Genomic DNA, 16,762 nt, shown 5'->3' with positions numbered 1-16,762 from the left:
AGTTATTCATCATAATCCCACTTACCAAATTAAGACAAATGAGGAGGTAGAAATATAGCACTAGATTGCTTTCACAGCATCATCATACTTTAACATTTTTATATAGCATGTTAGTGTGAATTTTAACCATTCTGAATTTTTTACTAGGTAATAATCTTTAGAACAAACAGATCAGGATGTCACTGTTACACTCATGCCGATTGGTCAAAATATCAATTATATATTGTATTGTTGCCTCTCAGAAATTTTGTTTCACAAGAAGGCATGTCAAAACAAGAAAAAAAGCAAGAAAGGAAAAAAAAAAAAAAGAGCCCCAACCAAACAAAAAGCCGAAAATTGCTATTTCTGTGGCTTGCATTCTAATAAGGTGCCAGCCTCTACCTAGCAATATAAAGCATTAAAAATGGCCAAAATGATGTACTAGAGTCTCAATGCCAGTGCTTAATGCCACTGTTTTTGTAAAAGCAATACAGAAATAATTTTAGTACATGACAAAATAAAATGTAATATTAAAAATAAAGTTATATTTTCACTTGATTACAAAGTACTGAATGATAAAGGCAATCAAAATGGAAAAGAACGCAAAGAGCACAAGGATGACGGCCGCGCACTGCTCGTCGCTGAGCGCCCGCCCGGTGCTCGTGCTTTCCACAGTGTCTCTGCTGGCGCTGGCTGGTGGTTCAGTCCTCTGAGAGATGAAGAGCACTGTCGTGCTGTAGGGACCGACGAGGTCCTGATGCCCTGCAGGGTCTTGGCACTGGCGAATGGCACACACGCGGAAACGATATTCACAGTTCAGCTGAAGGCTTGAATACCGGAATGAAGAGTCAGGACCTCTGTAAACCTGATGGCAAGACATGGGGAAAAGAAGAATTGTATGTGAAGGCTGGGTAGAAAATCTATGTTAAAACTGGCTAGGTTTAGAGTTATTTTTGACATGGAAGCATGTGATAGCCACCGGCTGGCTTTTTAAAATGAGATTTAAAAATACCTATATATTAAAGAACTCAACTGTTTGCTGTGTAATGGCAGGGGAAATCTGAAGAGTCAGGGTGTGCTATCTCCCCTCACAGAGCTTACAGACCAGCTGAAGAGGGAAGATGTGCCCCCAGAGTAGCTACAGAATAAGCACAATCAGTCCACGGGCATTTCTCTGGTTTCACCAAATGTAAGAAGTCAAACTTGTGTGAAGCCATTCCATGAAAAGAGGAGCAGTGTCTGAGCTTCCTCTCCCATGGTGTCTTCGTAAAACTGGTTTTCTGTCATGTTTCAAACAGATGTGATGAATGAAACAATAAAAAAGGAGAGCTCGCTACAGGTATCTGTGGCAAATCACTTTATAAACTTTAAAGTGAGAGATCACTTAGAACCAAAGAATTAGATCTTAAAACCCAACTACTCTGCTCAGTCCCCCAGAAGGGCAATAATAGGAATGGAATTCCAGATTTTCAAGGCAGAGTGCTAGTGACTGTAGGGACTGGGCTCCGAGCTCTGCTCTACCCCTGCACACGCCGTGATGGTGACAGCAGTCATCCTGTATGGAAACTAATCTGTTACGGCGCTTCTTAGCACAGTGCCCAGCACACAGCGAGTGCTTAATATATGGAAGCTCTCACTTCCATTACTGAATCCCTTCACTCATTCTCTAAATGAAAAGACCAAGACTCAGTGGCTTCCCAGTTGAGTTTCCCCAGCTAGCTGGTGGGTTACAAGTAAGGTCAGGCAATTTTGGCTGCCTTATTTGTATCTGTGTTATAAATCTAAATTTTTACATACTGGTTTGCTCCCAAAGGAGCAAGATAAGATCTTTCCCTCAATTCTGTGTCTCTAGCATATAATAGGTACTTGTTAATAAAAGGCCACTATATCAGTATTGACTATGTATATATCAAATGTATATTGGTAGATACTGAAAAGATATAAATTCATAAATTCATTCAATAAATGAATTTTTATTGAAACATGAATCTTTAAAAAATGCTGAATATGCCTTAGTCCTGAAGATGCAGATGAGCATTTCAGGGAGTGGGAATATAGAAATGATTTATGTTTCAGTGATGGTAAAAGGATGAAGTTAAGTAAATCAGAACACTGTATTAGAAAGCAGTGTGAAACAATATACATACAATGGGTCAATTTAGTAAAAGTTAAAAAATATGTATTTGTCCTATAGGTACAGTAGATGATACTCATTTTTGCCTTTGAAATCTTTACTTTCCATTTGTCTCCAAATGATCACGGTAAAATGATTTGGGAAAAAGCCTCAACAAATGGCATGAGGGTGACAGGTGAGGCGATTTGACACCGAGAAGAAGAGCATGTTACTACACTAACTGGAAATTAAGGTCTAATTCCACAGGGGCTTTACTGTGTGCTATTTAAACAGTGCTTAAGGAATCCTGATCGTAAGGTTGAGTGAAGGATTGAGGGAATGGGGCATGACAGGGCCTCTTGGTGATAAAAGCACAAGGTTTCAAGTGAAAGTGTTAGTTGTTCAGTTGTGTCTGACTCTCTGTGACCCCATGGACTGTAACCCGCCAGGCTCTTCTGCCCATGGAATTCTCCAGGCAAGAATACTGGAGTGGGCAGCCATTCCTTTGTCCAGGGGATCTTCCCGACCCAGGAATTGAACCAGGGTCTCCTGCATTGCAGGTGGATTCTGTACCAGCTGAGCTATCAGGGAAGTGTTTATGGATACCGAAGTGTTTATGATAGTGATAAATTAGGAGGAAGCTGGAGAGAAGAGACTGGGAAGGAAGATGATAAGATCATTTTGTTTTAGATGTCGGGAAGATGTCTAAACAGGGAGACATCCTATAGGTAACTGTAGATACAGGACTTCGCTGAATATGAATAAGCAAGAGTTCCCCATGGCAGGCAATGAACACTGAGAGAAACTATGTCCCTGATGACTGCACTAAGCTCCTGGATCAACCTGCCTACCTACAGGGTTTTCTCTAAGAGGATTTATACTTTATACACCAATTTGAATTAATTTTCCTGGTACTTGTAACATTAATGAGCTTGGTCTCAGATACAGACTCCCAAATGGGAGTTATCTACTTTGAAGGTGGTTCTACTGTCCCCCAATATTTTTACTTCACCCTGTTGTACCAATTGAAATGCTGCTTTGGTTAAAAAGCACTTGTTTAAAAAATGTATACACTGCTGGGAGGATCAAAGAGCCAGTAGACACTTGACTTTTGATATGAATTTTTCCAAGCAAAAAAATTTCTCCTAATGCCCATAAGGTCAGTTATCCTGTGGAGATGAGAGTTACAATATATGTGAGGGAGGGAGGCAAGAGTCAGGGCAAGAGTGTAACTTTAGAGAACTAGGCCAGGCCTTGGCGAGGTGCTACAGAGTGGGAAGTCTGGTCAAAGCCAATGACTGATCAAACAGGGCGGAAAAGGGAAGATAAAGAACTGTAAGTGTGGTCTAGGGTCAGAAGCACTAGTTGCTGCCACGCTAATTAGCTTTCAGATCCCCCAAACCAGCAACACTACAGGTTAAACAGGTTTTTATAGGCTCACCTAGAAAGTCAACCACCAACTTAAAAAAAGATAATCCCCTTCTTACAAACATCAACAGCTCCTACTGCTGTAGACTAAAGACCCACCAAGACCTGGCCTCCTCCACTCCACACTCCATTCTTGAGCCTTACTCAACTCACACTTGAGAGGTCACCAGCTCCCTCAAGAGTCCCTTCAGTGATAATCCTTTTGGAAAACATTCTAAAATCCTGGGGTGGGGGTGGGGAATCATTCCTTTTTATAAAGTGTGTTTTATCTTTATTATGACCTTTTATTTGTTTGCTTACATAAAATGTCAATTATAGTTATTTCTGCTTGCTTGCTAATGTGTAATAAATGAAAAATAAGAACAGTAATATTAATAATGTAGCCTCAGTTTCTTCATGTGTAGCATTTAATACACGTGTGTTGAATATCAAGTAAATTTTAAGTAAAATATTAAATTCCACGAATGAGATCAAACTCTTAAAAAATGACCTTCAAACTTTTAGAATATAATTTGTCAGTAAATTATAAAATTATATAAACATTTAAGAGATTTAGATGAGCATATGTACATGCATATATATGATGAAGTTCTAAGGAAATCAGTTTTACAGTATGCTTACAATCTAAAGTAACAGTGTTGATGGGGATAATTTAGCTTTTAAATTACAATTAGCACTGCTGTTTCATGTAGTGATGTGTTCACATACTACTCAAATGTGGGATCCCTATTTCCTTTAAACATGTAGTGCAATTACATTTTCTTAGTATTAATTTGATTTCTTCCTTGGAAGGAAACCTGCTTATCTGTAAATTATATTCAAATCCAATTATCATGTCAATTTGCCGATGAGTTAATAAAGAAAACAACCACATTCCAAATTTAATCTGACCCTTTGGGGCCTTCTGTTAATTTTGGTTAAGAAATTATGCTTCCATATTTAGCAAAACTTCAAAGGAAAAAATTATACCTATATTGAGAAGTAATCTATTATTAATAATTATAACAGCACAAGAGTGAAATAAAGCAGATGAAATGACTGGTTTTTCTACTGAGAAAAGAAAATACAAGGTTAGAGACTAAATTGAAAACAACCCAGTTTAAAAGCCCTCAAAAATCACGAAGTTTGACAGCAAAAAGGGAGAAGCAGATGAAATGCCTGAAAGAAATAAGGCTTTTGAGCAGCATAAAGACTTCTTTTCTAAGTTATAATGAACACTGACAGCGCCTCACTTCATCGGCTATTCACTCTCTATCAGGAATCCGTCTTTGAAATTTCTTGGCTGGGAAGGTGATAGTTCCTCTAGGCTTCCATACTGCAACTCTGCACTCTGACTAGGGCTATTACCAACACTGTCAAAGCCTCCTCAGTGGTGTCTCTGCATCTGTCCTCATCCTACTCTAGTCACAATGACCTTGTGTCTGATCATGTGACTACTCTGGCTACAACCCGCCACTGGCCTCTCATTTCACGTGGAGTAAATGCTGGAGCGTGGCCTGTAACACCCTGCATGACCTCCATGCCACTCACAGACCCTCTATGATTAACTCCCTGACCTCATCTATTACTCCTCCCTTGGGTCACACTGCCCCAGCCACACTGACTTTCTTCTTGTCCGTTAAATTTAACAAGCATGCTCCTACCTCAGGGCCTTTGCACCTACTGTTCCTGCTTTTTGGGACACTCTTCTCCCCATATTCACGTCCTTTGAGTCTGTTCAAATGTTACCTGCTGGCCTGTATGAAACAGCACTAGCTATCCCGTGCCCTAGTACTCGCTACTCCTTTTATCCAGTTTTATTTTCTCCATTGTGCTCATCACTGTCTAACACTGATACAGTGAAGTGCTTATCTGCTTCTAGTATCTCTTTTTTTCTGTTAGAAAGTAAGCTGCACGAAGCCAAGGACTGTTTGTTCCGTGCATATCCTGAGTGCCCGGCACAGAGTTCAATAAAGCCTATCAAATGAATGAACTCTGTTTAAGTACAGCTCACACCTAGAAGATTTTGAATCCTGATGTAGTGTATAGTTACCAATCTTTGGAACACAGTAAGCACTGAACAAACGTTTCTGAATTAGGAAGATAAAGGTTAGTCAAATCTTGTACTGCAAATAAAGTGAAAAAAGGTAAAAACATGTATCTATAGAATTATATTTTGACACATACCTGTTTGAACTCTGAATCTTTTCCCACCATAACTTGGAGACTGTAAATAACTGGATCACCTTTCATTGGCTGTAAACACTCCCATGTAATATCACAAATGTGATCATTCACTTTCTCTATTTTGGGGGCTGTAGAGAAGAAATATAAATAAAATCTGCTTGACTTGATTTTTCACTTGGCACATCACACAGACATTTGTTTTAATCAAAATCAACAGACTTTCAAACCTAGTTATAAACTTGAAGTAAGCATCAGTGAATGTTTGAAATTTGCCTAGAAATGGTCAATGGCTAACTCTTACCATCCTCCAGCACATGCAATCTATAACATTACAATGCAGACTGATCAAAAGATCTGTCAAGAGAAGCACTGTTTTCACTGAGCTAAAAAGCTCGTGGTAGTTCTACAACATCTTTTATGGTGGCACTTCAAAGAGCATAACCAGGACATGAAATTTTATAATTTAATAAGTTTCCTTAGAGGATGAGTTCAAAAACACCCTCAACTTCTTGGCCACACATATGACTACCTTACTCAGTAGTGAGGTAGAAGGTGTCAAAAGCAGTAATCTTCTTAAGGTTGAGAGACAACTAAACCGGATGAAGGGACAGGAAAATAACTCCGTGAAAGCCATCAACATTACTAGGAGGAGTATTCAAGAACAATCTTGCTGTTATGGGTCCGGTTAACAGATGGTACATTCAAGTATATGATCCAGGACACTGTACTAGATGTGTCTGTGATTTGTCCCCAGAGGGATAGGAATTTTAGTTTTTTCCTTGGCTAAATGCACAAAGTACAATACTTGCCAGGGTCATTTTAAAATAAGAACTCTGCTGAAATTAATCTTAAATATATATTACATGCACAAATGTGTGAATGTGTGACTCAAAAATTCAAATTAACTGAGTACTTAGGTTTTGCTAAACAGATGACTTGACTTTCCTCCTGAAATCCAAATAAATGAAATAGCAATGACTCAAAACAACAAGAATTGTGATTTTTTTTTCTTTAAATAACAACAGTGAAAACAGTAAATGGCCCTATTAGAAAACCAGCCTGTCTATTCAATTTAGTACTTTTATATTTATTTAAAAGATGAGTGACAAAAACCAGCACTGATTATGCCAGATAAAATAGCTTTTACTATTAAGTGAAACTCCCAGTAAGTAGGCTTGTCTAGCTCATTTCCTTTTTATAATTTAAACGTTAGACACATACTAGATGATAAATTTTAACTGTACAAAAAGTACATTATGAAAGAGCATTTAAAATTATAATTTATTATTAAAGAAAGTAACTTGAGGATGGAGAACTTACCTTTCAGGGCAGCTGGGACAGATTTTGGAGTAGTGAAAATATATTCTTGGGAAAGAGGACCTTCCCCTGCTTCATTACAAGCTTGAATACAGAATTTATAGGACATCGACTCATTAAGTCTTTGTACTTTGTATGTATGACATGGACCTCTGTATAAGGATACAAACCTAAAATGGAAATGACTCTTATGAAAAATAAACCTTGACAACCTTATGAAAAATGTTTAAAAACCGCTAAAAAAGAACAGCTCAGACATTATTTAGGAGCAATAAGTTACTCCTAGAATTTAATGCCACAATGGTTTGTCACTCAATAAACCCTTATTTTTCATCAGATGAAAATCACAGAATTAGTTAATTTCCCAATTTGCCATAGTTTCCTGAAAATTTATTGCAAAATTTTATATACAATCACAGTAACTGTTTCTTTTCAGGCTTCTGGTATAGCTTTGCTTCTGACTGCTGTTTTTTAATGTATACATCTTAAAAGATACTCAGAACATCACAATTTTCATTATCAATTATTTCTAACTAGAGTTACAAGCATACAGTTTGTCATATAAAAAAGATAATTCCCTTTCCTAGGCATAACTTTAATTGATTTAGTGAGGTTTCCTTAATATTTCCCTAACAGTATGAGATGATACTGTGTATAGTTTCCCACAGAGTACCCACTTGAACTGTCCAATGGAAAGTTTAGTGTCTTATATGTCATACACATGCTGAATGTTCTCCACATTTTTAATTGGCTGTTTTAAAAATTTTTGGAAAATGAAGAATGAATAATGAATGCTCATGTAGTTCTAATATTCTGAAAATTGCAGTTAGTTTTTTTTTGTTGTTGTTTTTTTGTGTGTAGTTAGTTTAAAATGAAGGAATACTTAATGATCATTAGTAACACTGTTTCCAAGAAGTAGTAATTGGACAAGCCTTGCCTTTTGAATCTCCATTTTTTTAAAAAAAAACTGAGAGGATTAAAAAAACCAGTGGCAAAGCCACTGTTGTAAAAAGCTGAACCATGATAAAAAACCTATGGTCAGGGAACAGATAAGGGAGCATTCCAAAACAATCCCACAACAAATGTGAAGAGTTGTGAAAAATCAAAGGAAAGTAACTAAAGATATTAAATTGATTTAATTTATGAAATTTATGTGGTAAATTTACAATATCATAAAACACTTTAATTTCTTTATTTTCCACAAAGACCATAAGCTATACCCCATACCCTGCAACAGTTCTCTAGCTAAACATTAATCATGCTTAAAGTTCTACAATATAGAATAATATCTACAATAATATCTAAATATAGACTAATATCATCTCTACTTCATAGAATCTTTGTTCTATTATTTTTCAACCAAATACCAATTAAATCTGTTTCTAGTAAATCTTGCACGACCCTAAATATAAATAAATTAATTCACCTAACAATAACAACATATATTAAAGATAAATAGCTATACCAAAAACGTGCAGCAAGGCAAAAAACTTCCTTCCAGATATCAGATTACAAAGAGTACACAAAATTCTGCCAGGAGCAAAGGCTAACATTCAGAGAGGCACAGATTTCAGGAAATAAATGATCAATACTATTTGCTCTGTGTAATGCTCTTATGATTGATACAGGATGTTTAATTCTATATGCTATTTTAAATGTATAATTATTTCTGATAGGGAGTACTGATATACAAGTACCTTGAGTATTCCATTATTGAATATTTGGCTGACATATAAACCCAATACAAAAAAACAAAGTAACCTTGGGAAAAACTGTCACTAATACTCTGAATCTATCAAACATACAAATTTATTTCTAACAAATTGAGTGAAACATAAAAAACAAAAACAAAACAAAATTCTTAAAAGATTAAAGTATCAACTGAGGAAGATGTATGGCACTGTTTATTTTGGTTAAATTTAATATCAATTTACTACCCCAGATTGGATTTTGAATAATTTATACTAATTACTTTGAGCAACACTGTAATTCAAATGCATGTTTTAGTGGAATAAAACGGCACGCATATAATGAGATGGCCAAAGACAGAACAGAGAAGAACCTGAGCAGCCAGTGGAGCAGCCAGGGGACTGGACTATGCATCAGAGGGCCTAAGATCTGATGGTGAGGAAGTGCACTCCTGCATTCACATGGTGTTCACGCCGTGAGTATGGAGGCGGGTGAGACATAACCCTCAAGGATCTCAAAGGTCTTATGCCAATCAACCGCTTACTGTAAAAACTACCTCTTGCTGGAAATCAGCACTGAAGAACTTATTTTGCAGTAAAGATTGCTCCTTTTACTAGCTTGAAGAGAGTGAATGGGTTAGAGAGCCAAAGAACAGCTCCCCTATTTTCTCTCTTCACTATGTCTTCTGATGTTTCAAAAATGGCATACTTAAAAAAAGTTATTTCTTATGAGACTTCTGTTTTTGAAAACAATTTATTTCTAGTGTTAAAAAAACTTATATACTGAAGACCTAAGAAACTATATAAAGAAGCAATTAGAAACACCCACCTTCCATTCTTATCCTCCATCTGAAGGTGGTACTGAACCGAATCTGTCGACAACGTCTTTGGGGTTCCTTCTCCCCACTTCAGTTTAAGGTTCTGGTGGCTGAAGGCAACGCATTCCAGACGAGGTGGATCAGGAGGGAGAGGTTTAGTTTTTAATTTTATCATGTGGCTGAAAGGACCAGCTCCAAGGCTATTCAAGGCTTGAATTCGTATTCTAAGCGCCATGTTAAAAAAAAGAAAAAAAAGGTTTAGTTTATGATTATTCTATTTAAAGTGTCTCTCTGGTCTAGGCAAACATTAAGATAGTTTTTACTGTGTACCTGTATGTTGTATCTGGCTGCAGATTGTCCAGAATGTAGTTTGTAACCTTTCCCACTGTCAAGGGCTGTTTATCTCCAAAGTCTATGCTGTAGGCAAGGATTTCTGAACCATGATCACAAGGCTTTTCCCAGCTTATTGCAAGGCATGTAGATGGTGAATAATTGGGATTTTCTATATCATCATCACTTATTTCTTGAAGACAAGTCACAATAGCAGGAACTGATGGTGGAGTCATACAGGCTACTACTTCACTAAATGGGCCTGCACCCACAATGCTCAGAGCCTACAAATTAACAGAGCCCCAAAATTAAAGACAGAATCATGCAAATACTCACAAAACACAAGACTCTAGAGTGTCAAGATCCTGACCACCTTTACCTGGACTCTGCAGTAATAGGTGGTTGCTGGTGAAAGTCCTTTTAGTTCGTAACTGAGACCGGGCCCGCAGTAACATATCTGCATACTTCCTTCAACTCCTCCCCATTCCAATCGATATTCAGTGACATCAGTCCCATTACTCAAAGGGACCTTAAAGGTAAGAAAAGGGGATAAAGTCTTTTGTCTTAAGTTCTAATAATGATTACATAGTTTTGGGGCAAAAATGTCATTTCCCCAAGCACATAAAAAACTGAACTGTTTTTGGATTTCTAAAAGAATGTTTAACAGAACATAAACTGTTTAATATTACATTTTTATTCATTAAGGCCACCTGAATTAAAGATATAACTTTGTTTTCAAAAAATATAACTTTGTTTTCAATCAGACGTAGAAATATGATTCAGTCACTTTAGAAAGAGTATCTTAAGGTAAATAAGAATTTAAAATAATTCTATTAAGTAATATAAATGTTAAATCATACAAGGCTATTTTCTTTGTTAAATTTTAAACGAAACAGAAAATGTAATTATCATTATTGATTACTACTATATGCAGTAAGTATATTGGAGATAATAAACATGAGAGAAATGGTATACACTAATTTCTATGAATGTTTGTTCTGAATATTAAGTGCACCATGGCTAAATATCTCAGTACTGAGATGGGGCACCATCATGAATAAGAATCTAAATACTTGTAAACATATACCTTATTTAAATACTTCAAAGAGAGAAAAGAATTTACTTTTTACCAAGTGGATTTAACTAGGACTTTACTCTTTGTATAATTTATGGAGATGAAATGAATAGTATCTTCATTCTTTTATGTAAAATTATTTTAATCATTTAAAGCAAATATACGTGAAGGAAATTACAATACCTCCCAATTCACTTGTGCACAAGTTGCAGATCTGCACGTCACTTGAGGGGGCTTACACTGATCTGGTGGTCCAGGGGCTGTAGTAATATCATGTTTTTCTGAAAATGGCCCAAACTAGAAAAACAAATATTAATCAGTGTTTTCATTTTTCACCTACCAATTGCACAGCTCTCCATAAATATTCACAGATAATTAAATTCATCATCCCTTTCCTTTAAGACTAATTAGTCATAATAAAATTCTCCTAAAAGAAATCACAGAAAGTAAAGATTTAATTAATGATCATGGAAGTAAATATGTGAGGTTATTTTAAAGTTTCATTTACTATAGTTTCTTCTCTTGCCCCTTATTCTTTTATGAATTGATTTTTTGTAAGAAGGGAGGGGAATTTAGGAATTAGGTCGAATAAAAGGAAGAAATCATGTCAGGAGTGAAGAAATGAATACCAATCAAAGGCACAAGAGATTGTAGGCATAAATTATAACTTAAATAATGCTTTAGTAGGGTGTAAAAATGCATTCTGTGAAAACATAGGGAACAAATATTTACTTGAGATGATTCTGATAAGTGATATCTCAAACCTGAAAACCCAGATTATAGACACTAGTATTAAAGATGCTACCCCGTGTACTGCAGCCTTGAGGGGCTGCCAAGATCATCAGGGTTTACTAAAATCTGAAGTAATGGGGAAAGACTTGTCAGTTTAATTTCATGAAATTTTAATTATACTGTAGTTTTAAGAAACACAGTGCTAACTCAAAGTCACAAGTGACTGGTTGGTCCTCAGAAAACTTTTAATTCAGAGAGATGAGAGATGTCACAGTTGAGCAGAAAGGGTTTTGGCTCCAGAGTTGGACAGAGTGACTGATGTCTCCCACTTTTTAGTGTGTGTGACTGCTGAGGCAAGCAGTTGAGCTTTCCTGAGCCCCAGCTTCCTCAGCTGTAAAATGGAGATATCACCTATTCTGTCCATTTTATGGAGTTATACAGATACAGAGATAATTTAAAACAAAAACAAAAAATACACAAAACCAGAAATGCTTAGAATGTCAGTTTTTTCCCTTAGGCAAAAAAAAAAAAGAATCATGAGTAGTTGTCAACTGGAAATAAACACTACATACAACCAGCCTCAAAACACTTACTTACTCTTAAGTATTTCATCTTATGATCATGTTTCTACTCTTCTTACCAAGTAAACTCCATTAGCACTGCCTGAAAGGCTCAGCTCAAGTTCAAAGTGTCACATATTAGTAATTGGAGTTTTAAAGTACTCATATTCTGTAACTGTTAACCTATGGTACATACTGAATTCTCATTTATCAATAGAGGCTTATTAAAAACTGTAAAATTTGGAGTCACATGTTGAAAGCAAAATGGTCAAATAATGGGCACAATGACATGCTATATGAAATACCACTGGGATTTATAATTCAGTCAGCTCGGTTTTCCTACCCCCATTTTGTTAGCTGCACGTAGTCTGAAGCTGTAAGTCTTTCCAGGAAGAAGGTTGCTCACTGTACATTCTACTTCAGGACCTTGGTAAACTTCTCTGGGTTCATCTCTTTCTACAGGAGACATTTCCACCCCATAGCAAGAAATGGGTGATCCACCATTGACCAGAGGGGGTCCTAAAGGTGGAAAGATTCACGCAGTTAAATAAGAGGAATATATTTAGTACCGACTTAATTATAATTTATTACCAAAATGAAAATTACCCCATCGTAACTGTATTTCTTTTGCTTTGGGTCTACCCTGTAATCTGGGAGGGAGGCATGGGCCAGGAGGCACAGCTGGAGTCTGCACAAGTAAAGATTCAGATACCTGCCAAAACAAAAGCAAAAACAAAACAAAAATGCCCCAAGCCAAATAATCAGACTGCTTTTGTTAAAGGAAAGTAAGACAAACACAAAGACTGCACCAATAATTTGCACCTGAGTATCAACAGAAAAGGAATAACGTTCTGAATAAAATCAAATCTAATTAAATCATTACAACACAAATTTTATACAGGCAAGTAAAATAAGGACAACTATTATGTGCCTACTAGATATAAAGTTACCAGGAAAAAAACCAAACCCCAACAAAGAACTCTCTTCTTCCTTCCATAATTAAAAAGCTTCCCTCATAACCTAATGGACATTATTTTTGGTGTCCAAATGGATCTACATATCTCTTCTGAAGAATGTTTTAACATTCTATCAATGCTGTTTGCTGTGTTTTTAGGAGGTTTAGCCTATTTTGACCACTTGACTGTCTTTTTCAACCTAAACGCTAATATTAACAACAAAAAAATCTTTTCTTTCACCCTAAAAGTAATTTAAAAATCAGATAAGTGTTCTCAAGTATTTAGCATCTTTCCAGGTATTTGGTATTACTTTTCATTTCTATGCTACTAAAAAAAACTTTTAGTTTTATTTTAAAAGACATTCTCTTAAAAGCACTGACACAAACTCAGTGCTATATTCATTATCTGCACAGTATTAGGGTTTATACTTAACATTTTATAAATAGTAAGGTTCACTCTTAAGATTTCTTATTAAAGAAAATGAAGCAATTGGATCCAAAGCCTGTTGCACAGGACTTGCAACTCAACTTCACTGTACTCTCATTTTCAACAAAATGCTAATTCATTAAAAAAAAAATTACTTTCATTGCATTAAACCTCATTTGAAAAAAATAACAATTATGAACATTCTAAGATACATTATTGGTTGAATTCATTAAAAAAATCACTCCTATTAAAAAACATTATACTTTTCCAGAACATTACAAATGTCTCATATATAATCAATGGCACATTTAAGTCCATTTCTGTCTCTAGTAAGAAAATAATTGCCAAACTTTTCTGAAATAAGTGTATATTTAGAATTTGTGTTTAAATAATGATTTTGTTTCTATTTCTGTTAGGGAGGGTTAATTGAGCATCATCCTAAAATTTGTCTTTATAAAATTTTCTGCAATGTTTTTCCAAAACATTTTCTGCAATGTTTTTCTAAAACCTATTTTTTCCAAAGCTAAACAGCAACCAGACAACAGATATTCACTACAAGCTAAATACTACATTAGGCTAGTCTGGTCACTAAAAATTGAACCACCTGGGTTATACATTTTATGGATATATTTCAATATTTGAGGTGGCATCTGATGATTTCATTTCATTTGACCAAACTTGAGAAAAAAAATCTACACGTAAGTATTACCGCACTCTGTCCTCCATCACTGATGCAGTAAACTCGAAAACGATAGAAACAGCCTGGATTCAGTCGATCACAAAGATGTTCCCTGGTAGCGCCACTGTATATCATATCCCATTTGTTTCCTGTAAGATGGAAGAATTACGCTCCATCAGCGACAAGGTAATGGTTAACATTTTGGTATCAAGGACATGGCAGGTATCCTAGCTTCACTTCACTAAGTAAGCGTTTATGTAATTTGTCAGAAATGATTTAAGCCTGTTTTTTGAGTTTCCTGGAAATGATGTAATTTTCTTCATGTGTACAGCTTCTTAGACAAATTTGCATGGCTCTGTTGAAGTGAAATATCTCTGTAACTCTGTACAGACTCTGACTTAGATCGATAATTTGCTTTTAATTAAACATTTTAAATGTGCTTACTGGCCCAGTAATAACATTATAACACACAAAGAATAGAAAAAACCAATACCATAGGAAGTTTAGTCTTAATTAAAAGACATCTTTATTTTTTGCAAGGAAATAGGCCATTTGATATAAAGATAAAAATGTGTGATTCAAGAATAAAGTTCACTAGACAAAGAACTTATTACTAAAACTACTGTAAGTTAAATTTTAGAAGATTTTTCTGATACATCTGGGTATAAATCTGAGTCAGCTAACCTTCAGAAGACTTTAGGCATACTGGAATTGAGCAATGCAAACCAATGAGGAAAAAAATAAGAAAATGTAATAATATAAGTATACAGCAGTCTTATATTTGAGTCACTGTATATCTGGAGATTACTACTTAAAGTCGCTCATAACAGGCAAAATCTTATCTGCTACAAACAGGAAAAAAATCAAGAGGAAAGAAAAGACATCATGTAAAATTTAGAACCATGAAGACTAAAGGTAGACTGACTGGTATAGATTATCAGTTTTAATAGTTATTCTTACCGTTAGAACCTTCTGCCATCTCTACTACATATTTATTGATGGCTGCCCCTCCATTGTCTTTTGGTGGGTCTATCCAAAGAAGCAAAAGTGGTATTAGGCAGAGTATATACAATTCAAAAAATGACATAAACTCATAATAAACAGAACACCAAACTCAAGATTGCTCTAAAAGAAATAAGAATCACCTGCAATGACTTTTTAAAAATTAATACCAGCACCTTATTTACTCTTTTGTTTTTACAGAAGCAGATTCTCAATACATTTTTGTTTTAAATGAATAAGTGATTTTAATTTCTCATGAAAACCAGAATGAGCCATGAACACTTTAGCTATGAGTTCAATAATCTTTCATCTCACACAGGCGGCCCCTGCTCAGAGTTCTACAGTTGACCCCAAGTTCTTCCTCCATCAAACCTGAACTTAGTATGTATGAGTACAATGCTCTCCATAATGCAGATCATCAAACAGTGAGTCTCACATTTCTCACTGAACTTCCCTGAGCTAACAAATCTACTCAAGTATCTTAAAAATGATCTAAATATTCAAATCATTTAAATCAAATATAAAAGTAGTGACATACAAATATGCAAAATATCTTACCCCAGGTTATTTTAAAACTATGTGAATGTATCTTTCCTTTAACTGAAGGCTTTACAGGGACTCCGGGTTTATCAGGACAGGTCGTAAACTCTACGACTTCACTTGGACTACTTTTACCTTCTGAGTTATAAGCAATAACCTATGATGAGAACACAAAGACATAATTAATGTCTGATACTTAATGATACTGGCTTAATGAACAAAGTGATGGGAGACAAATAGGGTCAATCAAATGATTTATGTGAGAACTGCTTGTCTTCAAAAGGAACTCAGCACATATGAAGAGAATTAAGGTATAATCCCCTTTCAGTCAGTCCTAAAAATACAAGTGAGTCTAATATTTTGATACTAAATAAGAGTCATCACTGGAACAAGCTATATAATCTGATGATACTTGGCGAGGCTTGATTTAACTTATTCTTTTAATATTCTTCAGGGATTTAAAAAAATGTCAGATTCTCTGAATTTCCTCTCTTTAAAAGATAAAGGTTAACTCCTCCTCCTTTTGAATTGTCCTTAATAACTTGCTTCTAACAAAGTGTGTAGCAGAAACGAGGGTGTGTGTAGCTCCCCTATGGAGAAGCCCATGTGGTGAGGTTTTATAATGATAACTGAAGCAAAAATGCAATCCAACATCGTAAGAGGAAAACTGGAATAAATCTACATATTCCTCAGATACTTTGTAAATTATGTCAATATAAAAACTGTATTTGAAAATTAAAATGACCCAGTGTTACCAGAAGTTTTGAAAATGAAGCTAGTATACAAAATAAGTATTGCAGGCATACTCCTTACTGTCTGAACCACCAGGGAAGCCCCAAAATAAAACATAACAGATATAATTATGCACCACATAAACAAATTTCCTGATAGCACTAAAATTTTCTTTCTTAGGTTCTCAAGGAGTAATAAAACTTTTCTTTTTAATAGTGAAA

General features: G+C 35.4%; 1 protein-coding gene across 1 annotated transcript in view; it reads right to left on the bottom strand.

Moving 5' to 3' along the window:
• Positions 1–529: 529 nt before the first annotated feature.
• The window catches only part of FNDC3A (fibronectin type III domain containing 3A), a 111,059-nt gene continuing 94,826 nt past the window's right edge, over positions 530–16,762 (bottom strand). Inside the window, exons 15-26 of the mRNA XM_052650072.1 lie at positions 15,828–15,966; positions 15,228–15,296; positions 14,298–14,416; positions 12,813–12,918; positions 12,550–12,725; positions 11,098–11,211; positions 10,219–10,368; positions 9,840–10,123; positions 9,521–9,733; positions 7,007–7,173; positions 5,687–5,814; positions 530–844 (exon numbers count right to left, since the gene is read on the bottom strand). Coding sequence (XP_052506032.1) covers positions 530–844; positions 5,687–5,814; positions 7,007–7,173; positions 9,521–9,733; positions 9,840–10,123; positions 10,219–10,368; positions 11,098–11,211; positions 12,550–12,725; positions 12,813–12,918; positions 14,298–14,416; positions 15,228–15,296; positions 15,828–15,966 — 1,980 coding nt within the window. The remainder of the gene's footprint in view (positions 845–5,686; positions 5,815–7,006; positions 7,174–9,520; positions 9,734–9,839; positions 10,124–10,218; positions 10,369–11,097; positions 11,212–12,549; positions 12,726–12,812; positions 12,919–14,297; positions 14,417–15,227; positions 15,297–15,827; positions 15,967–16,762) is intronic.

Source organism: Budorcas taxicolor, chromosome 12 (genome assembly GCF_023091745.1).
Source record: "Budorcas taxicolor isolate Tak-1 chromosome 12, Takin1.1, whole genome shotgun sequence".
Lineage (NCBI taxonomy): Eukaryota > Metazoa > Chordata > Mammalia > Artiodactyla > Bovidae > Budorcas > Budorcas taxicolor.
Note: the sequence above shows the minus strand (reverse complement) of the source record. Positions and strands in the feature narration are given on the sequence as shown.